The following is a 27,087-nucleotide window of genomic DNA, read 5'->3' as shown; positions in this document are numbered from 1 at the left end:
TCTTCTATCAGTTTGTTCGTTTGTACTAGCCGAAGCGAGTGGATCGACAAAGGCATGTTCATAAACCGAATGCACCCTCACACTAGCAGAAATTGCATGTTGTGCAAGTTATGGAGAAAAGTAGATATTCAATTCTAATAATTTAGTGCAGCCTGTGGCTGCGAGTTACATCATTGCTGGGAGTGCAGCTGTTCCACTAATGCAGTGCCCCCTGTTTTCAGTCACCTTGTACTCATTTTGCCGACCACAGAAGGCTGACAGGCTGAGTCATCCCACCTGGGGTTATTTGACAGCACGACAGGGGCTCAAACTCAGTACCCTCAGATGTTAAGCCAGCCACCTCACCATCACCAGGCTAGATATTAAATAACAATAAAATACCACCTGTCAGACATCTAACGCTTGCACGACATGACTCAATAATGTAATATGAACATCATAATAGTTTATCATTGTAAAAGTACCAATAACATGCAAAATCATGTTTCCAAATACCTCCAGTTTCATAAATGTAGTTATTTTTACATTTTGTTTATATTCACACCAAAACCTTGAATCGATCTCCTGCACTCATAAGGTGCATTATTCGAGGATGGAGGGTGGTTTGAAAATGGGAAGGGTGCTCTTTACAAATTTACCAGACGAGACGTATAAAGAAGAAGCGCGATTCACTCTTCATTCAACATTATGCCTGAGCCTAAACGTATTGTTGTGGTTACCAGATTCGCAAACCACCATTCAGGTCCCTTAGGTGAGGTATCTCGGTAAGTGCATGTGTAGTTAGGCCCAAACCCGTTGTCTAGTGGGAATACATGTCATTTATACGTGCTGCGACTCTTCAGGATAGCCGTTTTTCTTTTACTATCTTTATTTTGGACCAATCGCCACCATCACAACCACAACAACAACCACCAACCACAACGCCGCTTCACCACAACCGCCATGACCTTTACCGTCGCAACTCGCCACCATCGCATCACCGTCATCTCGCGCCACTCATGGGCACCGATGCTGGACTCGTGTAGGGCGCACGTTGAACAGCGTGTACAAAATCACGGATTTTCTGCTTCAAAAACGGATCCAAAACGACACACGCCCACTTTTTTGCCGTCCAATCGGTGAGCGAGGGGCGAATTGGCCCCGCCCCCAGGGCGATCGATATATGCAAATTTGTGGATCAAAAAGCCTTCACGCCCACTTTTTCTCGGGCCAATGGGGAGCGAGTTGAAAGGTCAAAGGGAGGGGGTCAAAGGCGAAGTTACGGGGGGATAAAAGGACGGTGTTCGTCAGTCAAAGGAGTCGTAAAAGTCGGAGCGAAAGAGTGAGAAGTCGGAACGAGGAAGAAGGGAGAAGTAAGAAGTCGGAACGAGGAAGAAGGAGTCGTAAAGGTCGGAACGAGGCGAAGGAGAGTCGGAACGGAGGGGACGAGCTGTGGAGAGGCGGCGAGTCGGACGAAGGGTGCTCGCGTCGTGCAAGGAGCTGCGCGCCCGAGGGAGGCCGGCAGCGCGACCTGGCCGAGGTGGAGACGCTCGTCGCGCACATAATAAAGATCCTCTATACCCCGAGCATCAGCAACCCCCCTCCTGTTTCCCCCCGCGCTGAGATAGTGCGACCAAGGGGGCCCCGTTCCCACCCCCCTGCCAGGCACTGTCCACGAGGCTCGCGGGTTGCGGGGCCATCGCCGCTCCGCGTCTCATCACCAGACGGGTAGGCCCGACCAGGTCTCGGCCCCAGGCCTACCTCATTCTTGAGGGTATTTCTTTTCCTTGGTTTTGGGTATGTGTTGTCGGCGCCGTCTGTGAAGTAGAATTGTATAAGTGTTGCCGTGTGCTCGGTAGTCGGTATTAGCTCTGCACTGTGTTTTCACTTTTATGTTTGCTTTTTGTGTAAATGGAATTGTGTTTTCTTTTTTGTGTGCATTTGGTGGAATTGTATTTGTGTGCTTTCCGTTCGTCGCGAATAAACGTGCTTTATTGTTGAACTGTTTCCCGCTTCGCTTCGTCTTTTCCTCCATTGAATCCCCATCTTGCTTCACGTAAAGGGTTGGTAGTGGGCTGAATACGCCCGATAATTAATCGAACCGTCGAGGTCGACGATAACACCGCTCGGTTATTCTGATAGTACGGAACGGGTCGCTTAAGTGGCCCGTGTCCGAAGTCGACCTGCGGCGAGGTGCGATCGCCCGGTCTACCCTCCGCGTGGGTACTTAGGTAGTTCGAATTTGGCGAGCAACCCTATCCCACGCTTGAGGGCTGATTGGCTCGATCGCGGTGAGACCGAAAGGTCCACCCGTGACTGGTTCCCGGCGTTAGTCCGAGAGGGTCACGACTGGATTGTCCGTCCGGTGGGCGACGTGCCGCGATTCGAGTTACGTGGCCGTCGCACGCCGGCGGGCGCGAATCCGCAACACTGGTGTCAGGAGTGGGATATAAACTCATCGCCCTCCTCGCGGCACTGGTATTGGAGAGCGGGACAACAGGCTCTCCTGTCTCCAGCGAAATTCACGGGAATCGGTCCAGGGGTGAGAGAAGCGACCCCCGATTCCCTCCAAATTACGAGCGAGCAAATTAACCCTTCACGAGAAGCAAGATGGCGTCTCAAGGCGAGCGGGAGCCGGGGGTATTAGAAATGTATATGTGTAGTAATGTAGAATCCATGGTCCAGGATGGAATCCCCGAGCAGGAAATGTTGATTGTGCAGGAACACGGACTCGCCCAACTGAACCCAGGGCCCGAGGTGGGTGCGGCAGCGGCCGCGGTGTATGACACCTTCCCCCCCCCTCTCCACCAAGACCCTTCCCCAACCCCTGCCGAAACGGCTCACTTGAGTGCATCCGACATGGCCCAGCTATTCACCATGCTGGCACAAATGAATGCAGAAATAAAAAGCATGAACGAAAAGATTGATGCGAGTACACAGCAAATGAGGGAAGAAACGAAAAAGCTGCGGGGTGAGACGCAGACCATGGGCCGATGCCTGCAGGCGGGCATGAAGGCCGTGAGCAGGGAACTTAAAATGGCGACTCCACGTGTCGGAACAAACGAGCTGGAAGGGGGTGCAACGGCTGACAGGCCCGCGGTGGAGGCGGGTAAGGAAAAAGTAATTCGGGAGACAAGAGACGAGGTGAAAGTAATTGCGAGGGAGAGAAAAGAACAATTAATACGGAGAGCAAGGATGAGGTACGCGGAGATCGTGAAAGAGCAAGGAGTGAAAAACAGGGAAGGACGGGAGCGACTTAAAGAGAAAGCAAGGTTGACCTACTTAAAGATAAGGGAAAGACGCCAGAAAGAAGCGGAGACTAATAGACAGGAGGGGACAACAGAAATTTATAAATGTATAGAGACACGGGAGACAGAAAAAATAGGGGAGAGACAACACGATGAAGACGGGGTAAGTGACGCACACACACACACGGAGGTAGTGGAGGACAATGGGGGTGAGCTCGCGGACCGTGCAGGGACCCAGTGCGAGCAGCTGGATGGCCTCCTCCAGGAACGAGGGGAGGGAGTATGCCCCCTTGAGGCGAGTCACGACCAGGTGAGTTCGGTCGTGCTTTGCGAGGTTGAGGGGACGAGTGCTGTGGACGGGTGCACGGAGAGCTTGGGGGGTATAGAGGCCCCGGAGACCCTTGTGGGGACTCGAATCCCCAGGGTGGTTGTCCCTGTGTGTGTGGTGCAAGGTGTGAGTGCGTCCCCGTGTGTGGAAGCGACCCCGTGTGTGAGTGGTGTGGTGGCGATGGTGCCAGAGTGCGTGCTTCCCAGCACGCCGGGTGTGGATGGGGCACCGTGTGTGGAAGAGGCCGTGTGTGTGAGTGAAACGGCCTGTATGAGTGAGGCACCACGTGTGAGTGGTGTGGTGGCGATGGTGCCAGAGTGCGTGCTTCCCAGCACGCCGGGTGTGGATGGGGCACCGTGTGTGGAAGAGGCCGTGTGTGTGAGTGAAACGGCCAGTATGAGTGAGGAACCGCGGGTGAGTGCCCCCGCGTGTATGAGTGAGGCACGGTGTGTGGATGAGGCACAGCGGTTGAGTGCCCCCGCGAGTGCGAGTGAGGCACCGCGGGTGAGTGCCCCCGCATGCGTGAGTGAACGGCCGTGTGCAAGGTCGCTGTGTGCAAGGGAGACCGTGTGTGTGAGAGAGCGGTATGTGAGGGAGATGTCGGTTGGCATGCGGGAGCACGCAGCCGCGTCTCCCGGTGTGAGTTTAATGGTGTGGACTGTGTGCGTCGTAACACGCAGGTATGCGTGTGTGGAATGGAGACGGAGACGGCGACATGGGAGAAACGAAAGCCGAGTAGCGGCTGTAGTTGTTTCGAGGACCGTGCCGGGTTCACCCAGCAGTGAGCACGCGGTTCGTGCTGTGCAACGCACGAGACCGCCACGTGCTCGCTTGCGAGAGTGAAGTCCCGGTCCGGAAACGCACGCGGTGGATTTGCCGATCCCGCGGACGGACAAAGTTTAGGCAGGTAAATGGATTTGGACCGGACGGGTTCTCCACGCGATCGTGTGTGTTAAGCTCCAACGGGCAAAGCACATGTGTTCGCGTGGGAAACCCCTCGAGACGTGGGGCTTGTGTTTTTTTTTATATGCGCACGGTGACGTCATGGCTGCACGTGGGGTTGGAATCCGGCAGGAGGGGTATCTCTGCCGGATGGTCCCGTCCAAGGAGGGACGAGGAACACGTGCAGCTGCATGACGTCACGGGCAGTTGCAAGGTGCAAAGAGCGCGAGTTGCCGCGCAGGTACTGCGCATGGGAAAAAAAAAAAAAGAAAGCCTCACTTTCGGGTGCAAAGGATTCCTGGGCAAGGGGTGAAAGACCCCCTTGACCCTGGGCACAGGATGGAAACTAGTTAGGGGGAAGGGTTAGCTTAGTTAGACCGACTTCATGGGGCAGGGGTAAGTCCTCATGGAGTCCGTGGAATGGATAAGTTAGAGGGATTTAGTGAGCTTTAGGTTGGGAAATAAAATGGGATTATTTTGGAGACAGAGACAGACTTTGGATGTGTAGAGGGGACGTAGTTTAGCTACGTAGCGTTAAAAGGAACGTGCTGTAGTGTAAGGGACGACGTGGGAGCACGAGTTAGTTAGGGGATGTAGTTAGAAGGATGGCAGAGTTCAGCGGTGTGTGTGTGTTGAAGAGTTGGTGAGTTGTGAGGTGAGTACTTGGTGAGTGAGTGAGGCCAGCGGGTCTGTGTGTGTGGAGTGAATGGGGAATGCATGGTGCGATGAGTGATTGGGGGGAGGAGTGACTCCCGCCCAAGGGACCCCCGGGGTCAGTGTAGAGTGAGTTAGGGGGTTAGTCAAATTGAAAAATGGAGGTCGTTTTGTTGTTGGTGGGAATGTAGGCTCGAGACCCATTTGGAGGGGTGCAGGAGCCCTGTTGACGGGCTTGGGAGCGTGGCTGCGAAAGGTGAGTATCGCTGAGTGGGTACCCCGGGCACCAGGCTAGTCGGCCGCGGTAGGCCATGGGCCCATGGGGGGCCGGGATAGAGTAGTGGGCACGGGTGCGCCTGCTTGGTGCGGGGGCCCGGAGCGCCATTGGCCGCGTGGGCAGTGTTGTGGGCACGGGTGACCCTCGGAAAGGGGCCCGGGAGGCCGGCCTGCCACGTGTGCGTTTCAGGGGAGGTGCCATGGGGGCACTCCCCGGTGTTAGGGAGCTGGTAGGCTCGGAGGCAGTGTAGTGCCCGGGGGTGCCATAGCGGGAGATTCGGCAGAGGGGCGTGCCTGCCAAAGGGAGCCACGTGTCCCAGCCAGGAGACCGTGTGAGGGCACGGAGAGAAAATTGGGGGGCGAGGCCCGAAATTGTGAGGACACCAACACAGGCGACGGGAATCTGGGTTGTTAGAACCAATAGTTTAAGCGAGAAGCGCTTGTTGAAAGCCCCGGGGTAGTTTAACAGTTAAATGGTTAGGGTAGATTAGGAGATGTACCCCTCCGCACCATCCATCCCCTCGCTGTCGTTGTGGGCCGCTGGACCCACTTTGGGTTAGATCGCCGAACTCTGGGGAGGCCATTCTGAGGCTTCGTTGGGCCTCGACACAGGACGCTAGCTCTCCCTTATTCCCCTCCGGGAAGGGAACGTAGGGGTTGGGAGTAGGCTAGGTGACAGGATAGGTTAGCCGAACAAGGACGATAAAGGGGGTTAGGGGACGATTTATAGTGGGGAAGTAAAAATAAAAACAACAAAAAAATAAGTTGGGGCTAAATTGGCGTTTGACAAATTAAGGGAGTGGGTATGTACAGTGACAGGCAAAGGCGATAGGTTGGGAGGGAGACAGGTAGGTAGGTCCGAGCCCGCCTTCCAAGTGGCCAGCACCACCGCACTCCCTCCACCAACTTCCACTGACGGCAAAAGCTGGCCAGCTTCATCGGCAGCTGTTGTTTTGCTGCAAGGCCTGTGCCATCGGCTGGCCGTGTTTGCTTCAAGGCCTGTGCCGGCCAGTTCATCTGCCGGCTGTGTTTGCCTGCAACGGTCTTCTTCTGCGGGCTGCGTTTGCCTGCTGCCTTTGCCATGCCATGCCCACTGCCCCTGTTCACCAGCCCCCGTTCAATTTTTGCTTTGCCCCCCCCTGTTCATTTCCATGTGCGCCAGGATCAAGGCAACAGTTTGCAAGCTGCGAGAACTGCCCTGTTGGCAGCTACAACACGGGCCTGCAGTGGCGGCCCGTGCACCGTGTTTGTGTTCATGCATCCATTCGTTGTGTTCATTGCGTGTGCCACTTGAGCTGGCACGGAGACTAAGTTTGTGCGGCCCATGCACCGTTGTGGTTCACTGCGTTCAGTTCAAAAGGGAAGGCCTTGGACTGCGTGTGAGCAGCCAGCCACGTTCCCTGTCACCTGCATTGTTTGAGCCAGAGACTGCATGTGGGCAGCCTGGCTCCCTGCTAACTGCTTTCTTTTGCAGAGTTCAATGATCCTGGGCCATGGTTTAGTGTAAGATTTGTAAGTTAAGGTTAAGATGTACTGTACATATGAGTGCGCCCCCCGGCATGTCTGTCTAGCGCCGGCAATTTTATTTAAGTCGTCCGTATGAGTGAGTTTGTTTAGATAGTTACGCAGCCCTCAGGTTATTTATTTTGGGGACACGAATACCATGAATGTCGCACTCAGGGATCCGTAGGTAAAATGTACTAGGGGAAAACTACACATGATGGCACACGAAAATTTGACGACTCGGGACGAGTCTGTAAAAAGGGAAGGGGGTAGTGTTGTGGTTACCAGATTCGCAAACCACCATTCAGGTCCCTTAGGTGAGGTATCTCGGTAAGTGCATGTGTAGTTAGGCCCAAACCCGTTGTCTAGTGGGAATACATGTCATTTATACGTGCTGCGACTCTTCAGGATAGCCGTTTTTCTTTTACTATCTTTATTTTGGACCAATCGCCACCATCACAACCACAACAACAACCACCAACCACAACGCCGCTTCACCACAACCGCCATGACCTTTACCGTCGCAACTCGCCACCATCGCATCACCGTCATCTCGCGCCACTCATGGGCACCGATGCTGGACTCGTGTAGGGCGCACGTTGAACAGCGTGTACAAAATCACGGATTTTCTGCTTCAAAAACGGATCCAAAACGACACACGCCCACTTTTTGCCGTCCAATCGGTGAGCGAGGGGCGAATTGGCCCCGCCCCCAGGGCGATCGATATATGCAAATTTGTGGATCAAGAAGCCTTCACGCCCACTTTGTCTGGGGGCAATGGGGAGCGAGTTGAAAGGTCAAAGGGAGGGGGTCAAAGGCGAAGTTACGGGGGGATAAAAGGACGGTGTTCGTCAGTCAAAGGAGTCGTAAAAGTCGGAGCGAAAGAGTGAGAAGTCGGAACGAGGAAGAAGGGAGAAGTAAGAAGTCGGAACGAGGAAGAAGGAGTCGTAAAGGTCGGAACGAGGCGAAGGAGAGTCGGAACGGAGGGGACGAGCCGTGGAGAGGCGGAGAGTCGCACGAAGGGTGGTCGCGTCGTGCAAGGAGCTGCGCGCCCGAGGGAGGGCCGGCAGCGCGACCGGGCCGAGGTGGAGACGCTCGCCGCGCACATAATAAAGATCCTCTATACCCCGAGCATCAGCACCCCCCTCCTGTTTCCCCCCGCGCTGAGATAGTGCGACCAAGGGGGCCCCGTTCCCACCCCCCTGCCAGGCACTGTCCACGAGGCTCGCGGGTTGCGGGGCCATCGCCGCTCCGCGTCTCATCACCAGACGGGTAGGCCCGACCAGGTCTCGGCCCCAGGCCTACCTCATTCTTGAGGGTATTTCTTTTCCTTGGTTTTGGGTATGTGTTGTCGGCGCCGTCTGTGAAGTAGAATTGTATAAGTGTTGCCGTGTGCTCGGTAGTCGGTATTAGCTCTGCACTGTGTTTTCACTTTTATGTTTGCTTTTTGTGTAAATGGAATTGTGTTTTCTTTTTTGTGTGCATTTGGTGGAATTGTATTTGTGTGCTTTCCGTTCGTCGCGAATAAACGTGCTTTATTGTTGAACTGTTTCCCGCTTCGCTTCGTCTTTTCCTCCATTGAATCCCCATCTTGCTTCACGTAAAGGGTTGGTAGTGGGCTGAATACGCCCGATAATTAATCGAACCGTCGAGGTCGACGATAACACCGCTCGGTTATTCTGATAGTACGGAACGGGTCGCTTAAGTGGCCCGTGTCCGAAGTCGACCTGCGGCGAGGTGCGATCGCCCGGTCTACCCTCCGCGTGGGTACTTAGGTAGTTCGAATTTGGCGAGCAACCCTATCCCACGCGGGGGCTGATTGGCTCGATCGCGGTGAGACCGAAAGGTCCACCCGTGACTGGTTCCCGGCGTTAGTCCGAGAGGGTCACGACTGGATTGTCCGTCCGGTGGGCGACGTGCCGCGATTCGAGTTACGTGGCCGTCGCACGCCGGCGGGCGCGAATCCGCAACAGTATTTTAACGTGGCAAGCAGAACTCGCTTGAGCGGCGGGGGGAGCATCACCCCCCCCCCCCACCTACCACACCAAATTCCACCAACCTACGGGCCTGTTATTCATTGCCTTATATTGTACAATAATTCCAAGATATGATTGTCTTGTTTTTCCCATTGCAGTGACAGGTACATTACAACAAAGTATTTTTCTGACCTTCGTCATGAGACAATTCATCCTCTGTGCTTTCACGGTTGATTGCAGCCTGTGGAAGAATAAAAAAGGAGAATATTTCCTTCGAACAATTCTACATCTTCGCCAGCATTAGACATGACAGAAATAAACTGGAACAGCACTTAGTAGAGTGCATACCTCTACCAGGTAGAACAGTTTGCATTTTGTCTCCCACTGATAGGCCATCCCACTGAGAGGGGATGGATTGGGAGGATACACTACAGAGGGAATTGATGAGGCACCACCATAACTTCAACGAATTAGAATGGTTAATTGGTTATCTTTGACATCAGTAAGGTTATGTTTTCTGGCTTGCCCAAGGATGGACACAGTTGTTGCAAGCTACACACTGAAAATTTACCTCAGTCAAAATAGCCTTGCATGTTCAAAAGTGAGCTGCTTGACTGGAATGGCTTCCCCACAAGATTCATGGTACCATTTGCAAGAGGATGTATTGCTGCACCATAAAAAGATGCATCAGCGAGAGCGAGAGAGCGAGAGAGCGAGAGAGTGAGAGAGCGAGCTTTTGTGACAATATTATCAGATTGAATAAATGTCAGATTCTGTGTAAATGGCAGCCCAATCATTTTGGCAAACAGCAGAATATAGTCCCTGCCAGTTGTCCTGTGCAAACAGACATCTTCTGTGGCATTGAGGTTGCTCCCTCCCAAAAGAGAGACAGATACAGGCTTTGACAAGAACATGGTCAGAGGAGCCAAATTGGGAGAGGAGCCAAGATGGGCAGAGGAGTGAAGATGGGGAGAGGAGTGAATATCGGCAGAGAAGGATCAGGAGAGGATCGATGTAAAGTGAGTCATGACCAGTTTGAGGAAGAAGAATAGACTTGATGCAGAAATTCATGTTGGGAAGTATATAAATCCATTTGAATATCCTTACTGGCAGATGCAATGAGGTGTGCCTGACGTTTGACTACATGCTCTTCCTTGAAGCACCTGAGCTCTGAATTTGGACTCATGATCAAAACTGGTCACATCTAATTTCCTCTGGTATTAAACATACTCCAATCAAATAAACTTTGATAAAATGTATTCTTTATCTTTTCCGCTGATGTAGACTGACACTCTAGCGTTCACAGAGAACAGCATTGTGATGTATTTTGATCAAAATATACATACCATTGCCAGCTTTTCATCAGCATTGAATAAACTTTGGGTGGACCTTTTGGCATGAGATTTTAATATCTCATTCAACTGCTTCATGTACGTTTCCAGCTGCAAAACAAAGTCTTATGTAAACGAATGGCAAAGCAAAGTTGATGATCATCATCACAAATTGTCTCAATAATTCAGCTTGGAATCTTGAAAGATTATTTATAAGCGATAACCTTGTGGTGGGAAAAGAAATGTGAAGAAAACTGCGAACATTATGCATTGCTTTCACACACCTGGTGGTGTCATGGTTGGAATGTACGCTCCAAATCAGGGAGTTTGATGGTTCAAATCAAGTACGAGTAACACTAAAAATTTATAAAATGGTACGTGCTGCTTTCTTCCTCGGCACTCAACATTTAAAAAGGGTAGAGGATGGACAACCATAGGTTGGCAATTATAGCACAGGCTTTGATGGACCTCATGGCCTCCTCCTGCATTGAAGTTACTTGTAAGTGGGAACTCATATCATTGTTGTTGTTGTTGTCGTTCCTACAACAGTGAGTGTAAGACTGCAGTTGGTGGAACTGTTTTGGAATCCTCCACTTTTGTTTCATCTTTGTGGTGTAAATAATATCAACAGATTTTTGGATTCAACAAGCTCATATTTTCTGAACCTTTGAGTTGCCTTCTTTGGTGTTCCTAACTGAGCACAGAGGTCATGATGTTGTGACCCCAGGTTCAAATCCAATATACTCTCTTTGACCATTGTGTGTCCATGCACTTTACGTCATAGCTAAGGTAGAAGCGCACCTGAGCCTTCATTATTGTTCAATTAAAAGCATAAATATAACATGATAATAAAATACTTACACAGAAACAAGATTTTTCAAGAAATAAATGCAAGTTTAAAAACGTATTTACTCATCTCATTCAACAACAGTCTGGCTCTCCCATGCTCTTTCACTTTACCTTGACATCGTTTTCCTTGATGTCCTCTTCAATGTTTAAAACCTTTCCTTTGATTTCCATGTCTATGTTCGGAAGTGCCTTTTTTTTCAAAGCCTCCTTCCGTCTTGCCATCACCAAATGGGAAAAATTCTGGAATGTAAACAACCTTCACGTGAACCAACAACACCTCATACTTCAGTGGCAACAAAAAATGTTTACTTGGGCATTATATTCAAACAAAAACAGGTCAGGGTGGAAGGGAAACATATAATTATGACACAGGGTTATATCTTCAACACGATATTGATGAAATAGGCCGTCATGTATTTTTGTTTGTCTGACAGCGTGTTAGAAAGACGGAATCATTGTCGATTGCACTTCATAGCTGAAGACAGCCAGTCACATGAAATGAACTGTGTCAATTTGTTCACAGTAAAGAAGTTGCTGCCCGGTAAGCAACCATATTCTGAGATAGCAAGACATGTAAACCTGGGGTCGAGAAACTACATGAAGACAAGATGAATGGTTAAGACAGGGATTTGGAATTTTGCCAGGATGCCGGTGACAACTTGCTACTCCGCGAAAATATCATGAAATCTTTAACGTGCACAAAATGATCACAGCAGGCAGGACACCCAGGTTAACGTCCATGCGAGGGATAGAGCACACAATGATGCCTCACCCTGCTTGCGAAATACCAGGACGACATTTCATAGCTGGGACGATAAAATATCATCACAGAAGTGGTAAACAATGGTTACATCATTGCCACTTCAGGTAGATGGATAACCTTAACAACTAAATCTACAGTTTCTGAATTAAGAAAGGGTACTGACAATAACTCACAGCTCTGTAATGAAAGATACCATGGGATCATATTTATCCAACACCACATGCGAATCAACAAATCCCCAGGTTAACATCCATCCGAGGAACGGTGCATCAACCCAGAATCAAACCCAGAAAAGATAATACAAAGATCAATGTGCTAACTCAGCAGAACTATTTTGAACTGTCAATTAACAGTGAACAGGATATTAATAATCATATGAACAAGCGAACACAGAATACAAGTAAAGAACAAACAGTTTAGTATGACAAATTAATTTTCAAAGAAGCTATCCAAGATAATTATTCTCTCCACAACTGTAATGTGCAAATCCCAATAAGGGGCTACACAAAGCAGAAGAAGTTCATCCTATTGTACATGAAGATATCTCCAAGAGTGCAAAGAGAAAACAATTTTCTTCACTTTCAGAGCAAATAATAAAAGGAATACCTGTCTCCCTTTACTGCAGGTAATGTCACTTGAATCCAAGTTCACCTTCGAGCTGCCATTCTTTTCCAACATCTTTTTCGAAACCAATTCATTTCTGGATGCTTCCACAACCTTTACAACCGCTGAATTTTTCTCCCTCACATCGCCTTTGGTGGGAGCATGCTGTTGGAACATTAACAACATGATCAAACAGGTGTAGAAATCGAGGAAGCTGAATTAAAAAGTTATCATCGGGGATACCAATAATCATCACACTGCAAATACAGATGTGTGAGGGCGTGTCAAGAAATAATGCCTCCTATTCTTTTTTCCAAAAGAGGGAAAGATATTAAAATGAAACAAACACTGATATGAACATTAATATTTATTCTATGACGGTGTATATTTATTACTCAACATAATCACGACTGCGGTCCGCACATTTCTCCCAACATTCAAATGCTTTTGTGATGGTGTCATGGTAGAACCATACATCCTGCTGACGAAAGCAGCGCTTCAAAGTGGCCTTGACATCATTGGCGGAAGAAAATGTTCTCCACGAAGGTTATCCTCCATCGACCCTCTCTTATTCAGTCATCCTAACTCTCACCTGCAGTCAGTCATCCCAACTCTCACAAGCAGTCAGTCATACCAACTCTCACCTGCAGTCAGTCATCTCAACTCTCACCTGCAGTCAGTCATCTCAACTCTCACTTGCAGTCAGTCATCTCAACTCTCACCTGCAGTCAGTCATCTCAACTCTCACCTGCAGTCAGTCATCCCAACTCTCACAAGCAGTCAGTCATACCAACTCTCACCTGCAGTCAGTCATCCCAACTCTCACCTGCAGTCAGTCAGCCCAACTCTGCAGTCATCTCATCTAGAGTCAGTCATCACAGATCATTGGGCAAGACATCAATTGTCTTTGTCTCACTGTTCCCCAAAGATGCTCTGTCAGATAGTGAACCTGCTGCCGTGTCATTTTTCTAACCCATGAACCAAGATTTCATTGCAACACTGGAACGGCACGAGGTAGAGCACATCCCTCTGCCAGACTGAACAATTTACGTTTTGGATCCCACTGATGGGCTGGATCTGAACCAAAATCGAACGGCTTGATTTTGTCACCAAACCAACTCATCCACCTAATTTTGTCAAACTCATCCACAACTTTCTGAGATATCATGATATCAACATAAATCAAATTAGTATGGTGTTCACACAGGCATGATGGGCTGAATGGACTCCACCTGTGTCTCATTTCCTTGTATTTCCTTGTGTACAGTATACTGTATAGCTTTTGGCCCCCTCTCAATTTTCAAAATGCAGCCTACGTTGACCTTTTGACCTCAACAATAATTGGTGGTTGAATTCAGTGAGTTGAAATGAAAATCCTGTTCAGATGAAAATTGACAATTTTATATATTGGGCCAATGCTGACCTTTTGGCCGAAGTTAACCTTACGGCATCTTTTGGCCGATGCTAACCTTATGGGACGGACCCCACAATCTCCAAAAGTTCCAGAACAATTGGCTGAGCAGTTTGGGCAGTCGGCGAGTGGACACAAACAAACAAACCGAACAGATCAACATTCTTGACAAAAACATTTTTTTGCAAATTAACAAACAGACAGGGGTGAAAACAACCTCCATCGACCTCCGGTTGTGGAGGTAAACATAGTATTACTGAGTCCTGTTTCTGCACTGCAGCTCCCATAAATACAAGGTGTTAAAAATTTAAGTGAATCATGCCAAAAGAAGAGAGTTGATGGTGAGATTCATGCCATGATGGGTTGGAAGGTTTGTGCAAACAATCACATGATTAAGATCAAAACAAATGCAGGAATGAGAATTGCTGATTCCAGGTCTGTATGAAGACTGCAGATTTATCAGAGTCCCCATGCCTTTCTGGTGTACAAAGTGAAAAATAAAAACATGATCCCAAATCAAAACGACAATGAAGTCAATGGCACGCCATCGCAAATGCTAAATCACGACACTTCCCATCGAAAGAAGGGTTGAAAGATGGTGAAAAGTTCCACCAGAAATGACCCGACATCTAATTACCTCAACCACCGAAGGTGAAGGAGGTGATGTTTTCACCACTTTCTGTCTGTTTGTGTGCAGGATATCTCAAAAAGTTGTGGACGGATCCGAACGAAATTTTGTGGACAGGTTGGTTGCTTGACAGGGACGAACTGATTAGATTTTGTTGAGATCCGGATCCGGCGACTAGAATTTTTCAAGTGATTCTTCACTATTGAGAGATCGGGCCAAAAACTATGTATAGCATGAAATTTCAAAAATGTATTGTGCCTGATATGTTCTACTGAATCAGGCATTACATGGTTGAGGTATGCGCTACAACGATTGCCCTTTTAGTTTTTTTCCTGTTATGATCCATATGATCTCAAGTCCTCACCTCTGGAGCATGAACCAGGGGTCAAATCCAAAAAAAAATTCGTTATATCTTCCATGCATCCCCCAATGTTGATTGCATATGCAAAATATCATCTAAAAATGTGCCCGTAATTGCATTAGGAGCCCACAGTTTTTTGGTATTTGACCTTTTGTTCGACCTTAAGGGGGTAGAACCAACACACTAGGGGGTGGAGCCAAAATAACTGCTTCACACCTTCTTGCCATGTGGCAAGGGGTGATCATAATTACCAAGTTTGGAGAATTTATGCACAACCGTTTAGAAGCACATGATATGACGAATGAACATACGGACAGAAAGGTTCATTCATTTAAGACGCTGCCACCGATTCAGCGCTGCGTCGCCGTCTGTGAATCCTTCATCTCCAAAGCTTCCAATTCTGAGCCTCCATTTCTAAGTATTGGATTGCTTTCTGATTAGGCCTTTCCTTAATCACATCCTTCCATCTTCTTTTTGGCCTTCCTCTTGGTCTCCTTCCTTCCAGTAACCATCTCTCTGGAGTTGGCTCTCCAATCTTCCTCCATTGTCCACACAGGCACAGACCACGTCAGACTGTTCTTCGGCAAGCTGACAACTTCCTCTGTCCAGCTTTTATCCTCAATTCCTTGTTGGTTACTCTCTGGATCCAGTGAATCCCAAGTATTCATCTCAGGCATCCAGGATCAAAATCAATTAGTCTGCTTTTCCCCTACTTCGTCCAGTCAAACTTTCCGACCCATACAGCTCAACACAGAGATTTCTGCATTGTGTAACCTCATCTTGGTTTGCAGGCTCTTCAATTCTTCATCTCCACTTTGATTCCACCTTGTCACCACAATCCACTTCAAACCAAATTTCTGACTTTCATCATTGATTCTTCCAAGGTGAGTTGGAAGTTCTGTAATTGTCACAGCCTGCAACACCACATCTTCTGCATCTCCCAAGTCCCACAGTTTCTGATTTTCATCTGGATTCCTTTCCATACTTCACTTTCTCAATCAACTACAGGGATACCTCACTTTACATCGAGGATGCGTTCTTGAAATATGTGACTTAAATTGAATCAATTTTTTTCCATAAGAAATACATCAATGGAATAAGGCTGGGTGGGGGATGTCGTAAATGTCGTCTGTGATATTACTTTTGTGCCATAAACAGAGACAATATAAACACTCATTCCAACACATATTTTAACAGTAAAAAATTGAAATAATTTTATTAAAGTGAATCCCATCAACTATGCACGCTCCTTTTAACACTATGTCACTAATCTCTCGACATACCCACGAAAGGTTAACCGTCTCGAACCCACTATGTTCCATCCCATCGCTAACACTCCCATACAATACTAATCTAATTTCCTATTTCATTTAACTAATGCAATCCTTCCCCCATAAGGCTATTGCTACTGTACTCCCATTAAGGCACAAATTTACGAGTGCCCCATGTGGGTTCCAAACCTTTTCTTTCTTTCCTCTTCCCGACTGGGATTCCCCCACGATACGGAGAATCCAGCCGTGTTACTCATGCTTATTGCTCCTCCCGCTTTCTGTACACGGTCGCCCCATGTAGTCTTTCTCATACCACGAACACACACAAGCATTCTCGTGTCATTCCTCACACCACTTACACACACGAGCAGTCTTGAGGCCTCTCTCACAACAATTACGCACACGAGCAGTCTTGAGGCCTTTCCACACTGACTCTTTCACTGCTTAAGCCCTGCAGTACACCGTTGCTCCCCCCCTCACCCCCTGCTCATCGCACACTTGATCCCCTGGGACCGGTGTCAAAACAAAACCCATTTGCAATTTAAAATTTTCCAATCGTCCGCAGACAGGTGGTTTGCACTCACCAGAACCAAAAGTAGTTAACTTTTGCAATAGTCTACACTCGGATGGTTCCCTGGCATGGATCGTTTTCAACCTCTGTCACGCCGGGCCACACGCGCCGAGCCTCACGGTGTGGGCGTGGATTCCAAATTCATGAATTGAATTGCCATTTGTAGTTTGTGGTGGAAATTGAAATTTCCATGTTTTAGGTGGACAATAATAAAGACTATGAACATCAGCCATGGTGGCACAGTGTCCAACTGCAGTGCTGCATAATCAGTCTAAATTTACATTCCATACCACACAGGACTACAGGTACATGCCAACATGTCTTGAAACGGCAAAGCATGTGTGGCTGTGTGTGTGTCTGCAAACTTCATGACGTCAATGATATCAATGTCTCGGCGTGAGACTGGGCAGCAGAGGAAAATTGGCGACGGAAAAAGCCAAAGCACGTGACTTGTACGACCTAACTTCGATATCAGGAGACGTAATCCAAAGCCTGGTTACCGATTGATTAACAATGCAACTTCAAATCAATTTAACATGCAGGCAACATACATCCCTGAAAATGAAATTCATCGTCTAAAGGTTCAAGAGATGGAAACTCTTCCAGTGTCTGACCGTGGAAAGAGCTTGATGGAATGATTGGGATAGGAAGATGTGCAGAAAAATAGAAATAGAAAAGACAAGTGGACGATGGAAATAGAGTGCGAGATTTTCCTTCTGATTTCTTGATCTTTTGCCGACAGATTGGTCACCTTCCTGTTTTGTTTTGTGCTGCCTCTTCTCCGGTCCAGCTCCTTAAACTTTCACCCTTCCATTTGGACAGAATGCAGGTTATAAAGAGAATAGCACTAAAGAGAATAGCACACACCTCAGACAGGTTGAAGTTTACGTTTTGTATCCCACTGAGAGGCCGGATCTGCTTCCGGACATCAAAATCAAATCGGCTTGTTTTTGTCACCTCCCCAACTCATCCACTAAAGTTTTGTCATAACTCGTCCACAGTTTTTTTGAGATTTCGTGCTGTCTATCGTTTTTGGCCCCGTATCTCAGTGGTGAAGAATCACTTTAAAAATTCTTGTATCCAAATCCAGATCCATATCTTCACTAAAATTGAATTAATTTGTCCTTATCACACACCAAGCTGTACACCAAATTTTGTTCAAATCCTCCATATCTTCATGAGATATCCTGCTCACACACAACCAAACAAACAGAAAGACCGGGAGTGAAAACACAACTTCCATCCACCTTCGGTGGCAGAGGTTAAAATGGGAGTTTTAACTCACCTGAGTTCCTCCACATTTTCGTGCATTGAACACGTTCACACTCTTCAAGTAATCGTTATACTTGTTATATTCAGCTAATGAACAAGTGACCTGAAATGAAAGAGGTTTCAAAACTGTCAGGGAATGTGCACATTTACTCTAAATTCATATTGCAACACTTTCGCCGAATATTGTTGCATTCCCCGTGAAACTATTATAGGAGAGTGATGTTACTAATCAGCTCAGCAAGGTTCACACATAGCTCCTGCACAGGTACGGGCAGCACCACACCCCATTATCCAGTGAATCCATGACTCCCCAGGCCCGACCCAGATGTCAATTGACCTCTGGCTCACAGCCAGCAGCGACATGAATATCACTGCCAATATCACTAATACCTTCATGGTACAACTACCCAGAGTGTCAACAGTGACCAGTGAGCATCTGGGGCTCCACCAACCATTGTGGAAAAGCCGTCTGGCTGGCTGGAACCAAAAATGTCCATCATTGACTGGAAACCATGACATAAAGTCACTAAAAGGGTAAAGACTCCTCCGAGAAGGCTGAGACCTAAGTCGATGTAACCACACCGAGCAGCCAGTATGGGTGCCAAAACGAATAAAGACAGCACCTTCACAAGTGAAGAAGATCTCAACATCAACAGGAGACAGAGCTTGAAACTGAAGCATAAAGCTGAAGAAGTGCTGTCTGCCCCAAAACCAAACAAGAAATGAGCTCTAGACTAATACAATGAGGAAAACTGAAGCATACAGGAGGGGGAGACCACCATCAACTGGAAAGCCTATTCTGTGCATGAAGTACAGAAGATTGATTAAAAGGGAGAACGTTTCATGGACTAACTGAAGAAGTCCTATCAAAGTTTTACAAATGGATTCTCTGGGACTAATCCTGAATTTAATCCTGTGGAGGCTCAAACACAATGTATGGGAGGCACACATGTAGGGTGCAGACACTTCCCCACAGGGCGCAGGCTTTAATACCTTACACTGTCACGTTTATGAACCCCACACCAAATCAGCTTCACCACTGTCGGGCAAAAGGCGGACAAGCTGGGGGAATAGAGCCTGTGAATGACCAATGAGGTATTCCAACCACAAACTGGTAGTGAGCGGTGTTCTGTTGATCCATCCTTCAGCATGATCTAAACCACGTTGGCAACTTATTAAGATTATCTTTATTTTATTCCTCTCCCAGTCAATCCGATGAAACACTAACGCAACTTGGCAAAATGCTGTGAAACAAACACGAATGTCGCTCTTCGAAATAACAATTTATCGAGACAAGTCTACATCATAGAACGCATCTTCGGGATGCCGAATAGAAATGCACAAAAAATAAACATACCATAAATCAAATGTAAACACACAATAAAAACAACACAGTATAACCATAGCATCTAAAGCTGATAAACATTACACATCCAAAAATCTGGAAATGTAAACTGCAATTCACATGAAGTCATAGCACATTCATGTTGGTGCAGGGAATATCATCCCACCTTGTTATCGCTTGTTATGTAGCCTTCCTTTTTCAAAAATTTCTTCCGTTGCGGATTCTGGACATATTCCTCAAGAGATTTATCATGCAGCTTGTTATATACTGGCTTAAACAAGAACATGTTCGGATCCTCAAGGTTGAATCCTTTTGAAGGCTTGTGGAGCTGTAAAGTATGGAAGAAGAACAGTTAACATTATTGAAATTTTGTGGACAGGTTCAGTGTTCACTCCTTTTCCTTCCAGTGAATTATTTGCTCACTCATGTAATGCATCAGTGAAATTTTGTCACCCATTTCCTTTCTCCTCTGTATTTTTATCTCTTTAATCCGTCTCAACTTCTGTACAAATATTTAAAGAAGTTTCGAGGCACACAGAAAACACGCACGCGCGCGCACGCGCGCGCACACACACACACACACACACACACACACACACACACACACACACACACACACACACACACACCATTCTTTTATGCGGGGGTTACATTTCTTGGAACCCCTGTGAAAAGTAAGACCAAGCTCCGGTCAGGTCAGGTCAGCTCTGGGAGCATGGGCCGGAGCAGCGCTTCGCTCCATCCACTTTCCACTGGCACTCCAGGGCCTCAGTCTGGCCATCCCCCAGGCAGATTCCTGGCCCATCTCCTTGAGATGACGATCAATCTGCTGCAACCACGAGGCACATGGTCGGCCCACTGGCCTCATCCACTCACGAGGCTCCCTCGCTGAGAGAATCTGGTGAGCAGGATCAGCATCAGGAAAATGAGCCACATGTCCATGCAGCCGCAACTGACGTTCACAGACTATGCAAGTAACAAATCTCATTTGAGTCTCTCTCAGCAACAGCTCATTGGATGAAAAGTCCGACCAGCGATAGCCAAGGATTCTCCAAAGAGATCTGGTATCAAAGGAATTCAGTCTCCGTCTCAGATCCCTGGTCAGAGTCCAAGTCTCACATCCATAGAGCAGGATTGGAAGCACCAAAGACCTGAAGACTCAGACTTTTGTCCTCCTGCACAGGTACCGGCACAGACAACAGCATCCAATTTATCACTGAAAGCATGGATCTTAGGGCCCTGTCACACCTTGACGTTTTATCCAGCATATGGCAAGGTATCAAAATGTATGTAAAACGCTGGCGTATGCTGAACTATTGATGTTTTTTAAGTTTTGGGCGTATAGTAACGTGTTTGACGTATGCATAACGTATTAGTAACGTACACAAAACGTTTCAATCAAATATAGATAACTTATACCAACGAATGCTGAGCGTGTTGTCGGCGTTCAGAACCTATGCCCAACGATAGTCTAACTTATGCATATCGCCGACGATCACGTGGCGTAGGATATTCATAGGCTGTGGCTCGACGATTCAAATCATAACCGCACTAGACATCGAAGTGTGAAGCCGCTGTCACACCTTGACGTTTTAGCCAGCATATGAAAAATTTGCCGAACCAAGCTGGCACACGTCGAATACATTATGGGTAAGTTTTGTATACGTTAATAGCAAGCTGGCATACGTCGTAGTATGCTGGCATACGTCATCATACGCCGAGTACGTCGAGAAATTTTCAGCATGTTGAAAATTTCTCGACGTACTCGGTGTATGACACACGTTCCGCATAAGCTGGCATAAGTTGTCGGCACGTTACGCGATCGTTCACACACGTCGACACACGTTACTTGTACGTTACTGATAAGTCGAAACACGTCAAGGTAATGGTTAGCGTCAGTGTTCCAGACTCCCTGGTTTTTTTCTTGTTTTTTTCTTCGGTATGACGGTGATGTTGACACTTCAATTTCTAGTGCGGTTATGATTTAAATCGTTGAGCGGCAGCCTATTAATTATATTATATCATAACAGCAATAGAAATTAAAGTGTCAACATCACAGTCATACCGAATAAAAAAAAAACCAGGGAGTCTGGAACACTGACGCTAACCATTACCTTGATGTGTTTCGACTTATGAGTAACGTACAAGTAACGTGTGTTGACGTGTGTCAACGATCGCGTAACATGCCTACAACACGTTACTCATAGGTTAGAAATAAGTTTCGGGTACGCTAAACATTACCTCGATGTGTTTCGACTTTTGAGTAACTTACAAGTAACGTGTGTCGACGTGTGTCAATGATCGCGTAACGTGCCTACAACTTATGGCCAAGCGTATGCGGAATGTGTGAGTCATACGCTGGCATACGTCGAAAAATTTCAAGCATGGAAAATTTGTCTAACACCTCGGCGTACTACGACGTATGCCAGCATACAAACCCATATGCCAGCGTACTACGACGTATACCAGCGTGCTCTTAACGTATACAAACTGATCCATAATGTATTCGACGTGTGCCAGCGTTTTAGCCAAATTTTGCATACGTCAGGCATACGCTGGCTAAATCGTCAAGGTGTGACAGGGCCTTTAGTTTTGACAAAGGAAACCCATGATCCCATCAGCTCCGACTCTTCGTTGAGCACTTCAAGGAAGGACCCCAAAGGGATAGCCAGAGTCTCCACAAAGATGACTGCACCATCTGCGAAATCAAGGTCGGATATCTAGACATTCCCAAACGATGCACTGCAGATTGATTTCCACGACATTCTCCCCAGAAGTTAGTCCATACAAGTGCTGAAAGGTGCGGGGGCCAGTACACACCCCTGGCGAACACCAGCAACAACTGGAAATAATTCAGAGATGGAATCACCACATCTCACAGCACTCAGCACCAGAATACAGTTCAGACATCAGAGTGATCAGTTTATTAGCACCCCACGAAGACCAAGAATCCTCCAGAGGGCATCCCAATTCACTGAATCGAACGATTTGCAGAGATAAACAGAGGCTGCAAGCAGCCCCTGCCAAAACTCTCATCTGCGTTCAGTAAGGACCCGAACGGCAAGGACACGATCAATCGTTGAACTCTTTGGTGTAAAGCATGACTGTTCTCGGCACTGGTGCTCAAGCAGATGGTGGCGAACCCTATCAAGAATTATCCCAGCAAAGATCTTGCCTGGTAATGAGAGCAGCATCACCTCTTGGCAGTTGTTGCATCCTGTCGATCACCCTTCCCTTTCAGGAGAGGGACAACAAGGCCCCTCTTTCAGTCAGTTAGGATGATGCCTGTGTTTCAGGCAGAGGACAGAACTGCATGCAACGACATGAGTACAGCATTTCCACCAGCTTTGAGAAGTTCAGCAAGGATGCCACAGATCCCCGGAGCTTTACCCCATTTCAACTGGTTCACTGCAGCCTGTGGTTCCACAAACGAAGGTGGATCCCAGTTTATTGTAGGGTCAGCAATAGGGATAGCAACACCCCTGACGTCCAACTCAACAGCTGGTGGATTAGCCTGGTACAGCCACTCAAAGTAACCAGCCAAGCGGGCCTTCACGTTGGACTCTTCTGTCAACAGCCCACCACCCTACACTCCAACTACTAGTGCAGCAGACCGGGGCTGAAAAGAGGCCTAAAAAGGGGACCTACTCCTCCAGGTGGTAGAACAAAGCGAAACCTGTTTTAAATGGAAGGTATGGATGTCTACTAATAGAAAATCATGGTTGTATAAATTTTAAAAGTGTACAAACATGTGAATTAACCCCTTGTTTGCCACATACCGTTAAATGTTGATATAATCAAATTAATGCATATTACTTGCTCTTGTAACTGAATATCAGTTATATGATTCACTACATAGGTATTTTTGAATGAGGAACAACACATAAAATATGTTTAAATGTTTATTCAATAGTATGCATGCCTTTAAAAAGACTTTAACCCCCTTTTTACCACAACATTTTGTCATTTTTGTGCACATTAACTATAAAAGACACCATATAACTAATATAAAGAAATGTCATACTTTCCTTTTGAGTTATCCTATATGGTATTGATGGCACTATATACGACATTAAAAATATATCACTTACACTTATGCTATTGTGGTTTTAAGGGACGATGTGACCCTATTTGGCAGTAAAGACTTTTTCTGACCAAAGGCGGCTCTTTATGTATCTTGAAGAATAAATGTTGAAATCAATCCAGTTCATCAAAGGTGAACCACAGTAGATTAGTAAAAGCAGAAATGTTATATTATATGATGTCTATTGTTATTTTAACCCCTATTTAAAACTTTATTAACCCCTTTTGACACATTTAACCCCTTCATCATATTGAGACAATACACTCCAAAATGTCAAATGCCTCGAAACACGATCATCTTTAGATTATTATCTCCCTGGTATGCATGCGCATCAGAGCACATTCATACACTTGGTTAACAATGCATCAATGCCAGATAGAAGACACTTGTATGTGTCAAAGTTCAGATCAGTCAAAGTTGGGGAATAGTAATATATGAGTCTACTTTCTTACTGATCGTCTGCGTCTGAGTCTGCATCATTAGGGATGGTGGTTTGACACGCTTCATGGTCACATTCACATATGTCAATACAGCACAGTCCTGCCATCAGGCATGTGCACTTGGTGCCATCTGTACAGGCTCCATTTCTGCAATAGAGATGTGTGAGGTCCCTGACTTCTGCCAGTGCGGATTCTTGTGTAAACATGGTTGTGTGCAGTCCTGTAGTATCGCGGTACCAACCATTGCCAACTGGACTCTCCAACTCAGGCTTCGCGATGTGGCTGCTGCACCAGATCACTGTTTGGTATCGAGCTCTGAGGGAATGCTGCTTGAACGCATCTTCTGTTGGGGGCAGTTGGCTGGCTTGCTTGTCACTTGTGGTGGCAAGGAAGTAGCGTAGTTCATTAAGTGTAGCACATTTTGTCCCTTATTTCCATGTAAGCCAAGGACAAGCTTTCTCGCTGCTTCAATCCAATCTGGACCACCAGGATCGGCCAATCCATCAACTGCCCCAGATTCAATCTGCTTCTGAAGGGCAGTGAAGACAGTGTTTTTACCAACTCCGAAGAATGCATTGGTGGAATCACAGCCAGTGAGGGCATGGGCTGAAGGCAAACTCTGGCAGAACATATCCCCAAGTTCGTCGCCTAGATGTGGATTGGTATAAAATGTTCTCTTGTGACGCATTTGCCGCTATGACCTGCGTGCATAAAGGTCTCTTTGGCCAACAATCCTCTGTTCATATAATGCAATAGGAGAACGAGAACGTCCGTGTCATCACATCGGACAATGATCCGTTGGTACAGGGAAGAAAGGCTAATCGCATGCAGTATCATACGTGTATCGGCCTCTTCGTGTGTGCTGTATAGGTCTTCTACATTGTCCAAAGCAACAGAAGAGATGTTCCGAACTTACTCTCCATTTTGGAATCCTCCCGCAATCACGATTGATTTGCCGTGTGGAACTGTGGCCTTGGAGTTTTCCATGATGTATTCACTAACGAACTGCACAAGGTCAACTTTGTTCCCTGTTCCCTTCAGAACTTGTCTGTAATTTGGCACATTCCGATTTCCAATGATTTGGTGAGTTGTTACGTTGTCTGTGGCTCCAAATGTATTGTGTAATAACAAATGTATTGTGCCTGATATGTTCTACTGAATCAGGCATTACATGGTTGAGGTATGCGCTACAACGATTGCCCTTTTAGTTTTTTTCCTGTTATGATCCATATGATCTCAAGTCCTCACCTCTGGAGCATGAACCAGGGGTCAAATCCCAAAAAAAATTCGTTATATCTTCCATGCGTCCCCCAATGTTGATTGCATATGCAAAATATCATCTAAAAATGTGCCCGTAATTGCATTAGGAGCCCACAGTTTTTTGGTATTTGACCTTTTGTTCAACCTTAAGGGGGTAGAACCAACACACTAGGGGGTGGAGCCAAAATAACTGCTTCACACCTTCTTGCCATGTGGCAAGGGGTGATCATAATTACCAAGTTTGGAGAATTTATGCACAACCGTTTAGAAGCACATGATATGACGAATGAACATACGGACATAAAGGTTCATTCATGTAAGACGCTGCCACCGATTCAGCGCTGCGTCGCCGTCTGTGAATCCTTCATCTCCAAAGCTTCCAATTCTGAGCCTCCATTTCTAAGTATTGGATTGCTTTCTGAGTAGGCCTTTCCTTAATCACATCCTTCCATCTTCTTTTTGGCCTTCCTCTTGGTCTCCTTCCTTCCAGTAACCATCTCTCTGGAGTTGGCTCTCCAATCTTCCTCCATTGTCCACACAGGCACAGACCACGTCAGACTGTTCTTCGGCAAGCTGACAACTTCCTCTGTCCAGCTTTTATCCTCAATTCCTTGTTGGTTGGTTACTCTCTGCATCCAGTGAATCCCAAGTATTAATCTCAGGCATCCAGGATCAAAATCAATTAGTCTGCTTTTCCCCTACTTCGTCCAAGTCAAACTTTCCGACCCATACAGCTCAACACAGAAATTGCAGCATTGTGTAACCTCATCTTGGTTTGCAGGCTCTTCAATTCTTCATCTCCACTTTGATTCCACCTTGTCACCACAATCCACTTCAAACCAAATTTCTGACTTTCATCACTGATCTTTCCAAGGTGAGTTGGAAGTTTTGTAATTGTCACAGCCTGCAACACCACATCTTCTGCATCTCCCAAGTCCCACAGTTTCTGATTTTCATCTGGATTCCTTTCCATACTTCACTTTCTCAATCAACTGCAGGGATACCTCACTTTACATCGAGGATGCGTTCTTGAAATATGTGACTTAAATTGAATCAATTTTTTTCCATAAGAAATACATCAATGGAATAAGGCTGGGTGGGGGATGTCGTAAATGTCGTCTGTGATATTACTTTTGTGCCATAAACAGAGACAATATAAACACTCATTCCAACACATATTTTAACAGTAAAAAATTGAAATAATTTTATTAAAGTGAATCCCATCAACTATGCACGCTCCTTTTAACACTATGCCACTAATCTCTCGACATACCCACGAAAGGTTAACCGTCTCGAACCCACTATGTTCCATCCCATCGCTAACACTCCCATATAATACTAATCTAATTTCCTATTTCATTTAACTAATGCAATCCTTCCCCCATAAGGCTATTGCTACTGTACTCCCATTAAGGCACAAATTTACGAGTGCCCCATGTGGGTTCCAAACCTTTTCTTTCTTTCCTCTTCCCGACTGGGATTCCCCCACGATACGGAGAATCCAGCCGTGTTACTCATGCTTATTGCTCCTCCCGCTTTCTGTACACGGTCGCCCCATGTAGTCTTTCTCATACCACGAACACACACAAGCATTCTCGTGTCATTCCTCACACCACTTACACACACGAGCAGTCTTGAGGCCTTTCTCACAACAATTACGCACACGAGCAGTCTTGAGGCCTTTCCACACTGACTCTTTCACTGCTTAAGCCCTGCAGTACACCGTTGCTCCCCCCCTCACCCCCTGCTCATCGCACACTTGATCCCCTGGGACCGGTGTCAAAACAAAACCCGTTTGCAATTTAAAATTTTCCAATCGTCCGCAGACAGGTGGTTTGCACTCACCAGAACTAAAAGTAGTTAACTTTTGCAATAGTCTACACTCGGATGGTTCCCTGGCATGGATCGTTTTCAACCTCTGTCACGCCGGGCCACACGCGCCGAGCCTCACTGTGCGGGCGTGGATTCCAAATTCATGAATTGAATTGCCAT

At 46.8% G+C, this 27,087-nt stretch overlaps 1 protein-coding gene and 1 long non-coding RNA gene across 4 annotated transcripts in view; one reads left to right on the top strand and one right to left on the bottom strand.

Annotated features, from left to right (window-relative positions):
- LOC147017174 (uncharacterized) overlaps positions 1 to 27,087 on the bottom strand; it is a 97,409-nt gene that overhangs the window by 31,727 nt on the left and 38,595 nt on the right. For all 3 annotated transcript variants that reach the window (XR_015049382.1, XR_015049383.1, XM_085846613.1), the window contains exons 13-18: positions 19,478 to 19,639; positions 17,980 to 18,069; positions 12,456 to 12,617; positions 11,198 to 11,326; positions 10,253 to 10,348; positions 9,099 to 9,147 (exon numbers count right to left, since the gene is read on the bottom strand). Coding sequence is in view for 1 of the 3 variants with exons in the window: in XM_085846613.1 (XP_085702739.1) it covers positions 9,099 to 9,147; positions 10,253 to 10,348; positions 11,198 to 11,326; positions 12,456 to 12,617; positions 17,980 to 18,069; positions 19,478 to 19,639 (688 nt within the window). In the remaining 2 variants the exon portion in view is untranslated. The remainder of the gene's footprint in view (positions 1 to 9,098; positions 9,148 to 10,252; positions 10,349 to 11,197; positions 11,327 to 12,455; positions 12,618 to 17,979; positions 18,070 to 19,477; positions 19,640 to 27,087) is intronic.
- Positions 751 to 1,981, top strand: LOC147017175 (uncharacterized). Its single transcript, XR_015049384.1, has 2 exons — positions 751 to 1,298; positions 1,351 to 1,981. It is a non-coding gene; the product is annotated as an uncharacterized LOC147017175 (long non-coding RNA).

This window comes from Eptatretus burgeri, chromosome 11, assembly GCF_056783735.1.
Source record: "Eptatretus burgeri isolate ZD-2024b chromosome 11, Ebu_testis_v1, whole genome shotgun sequence".
Lineage (NCBI taxonomy): Eukaryota > Metazoa > Chordata > Myxini > Myxiniformes > Myxinidae > Eptatretus > Eptatretus burgeri.
This window is presented reverse-complemented; position numbering and strand designations above follow the sequence as displayed.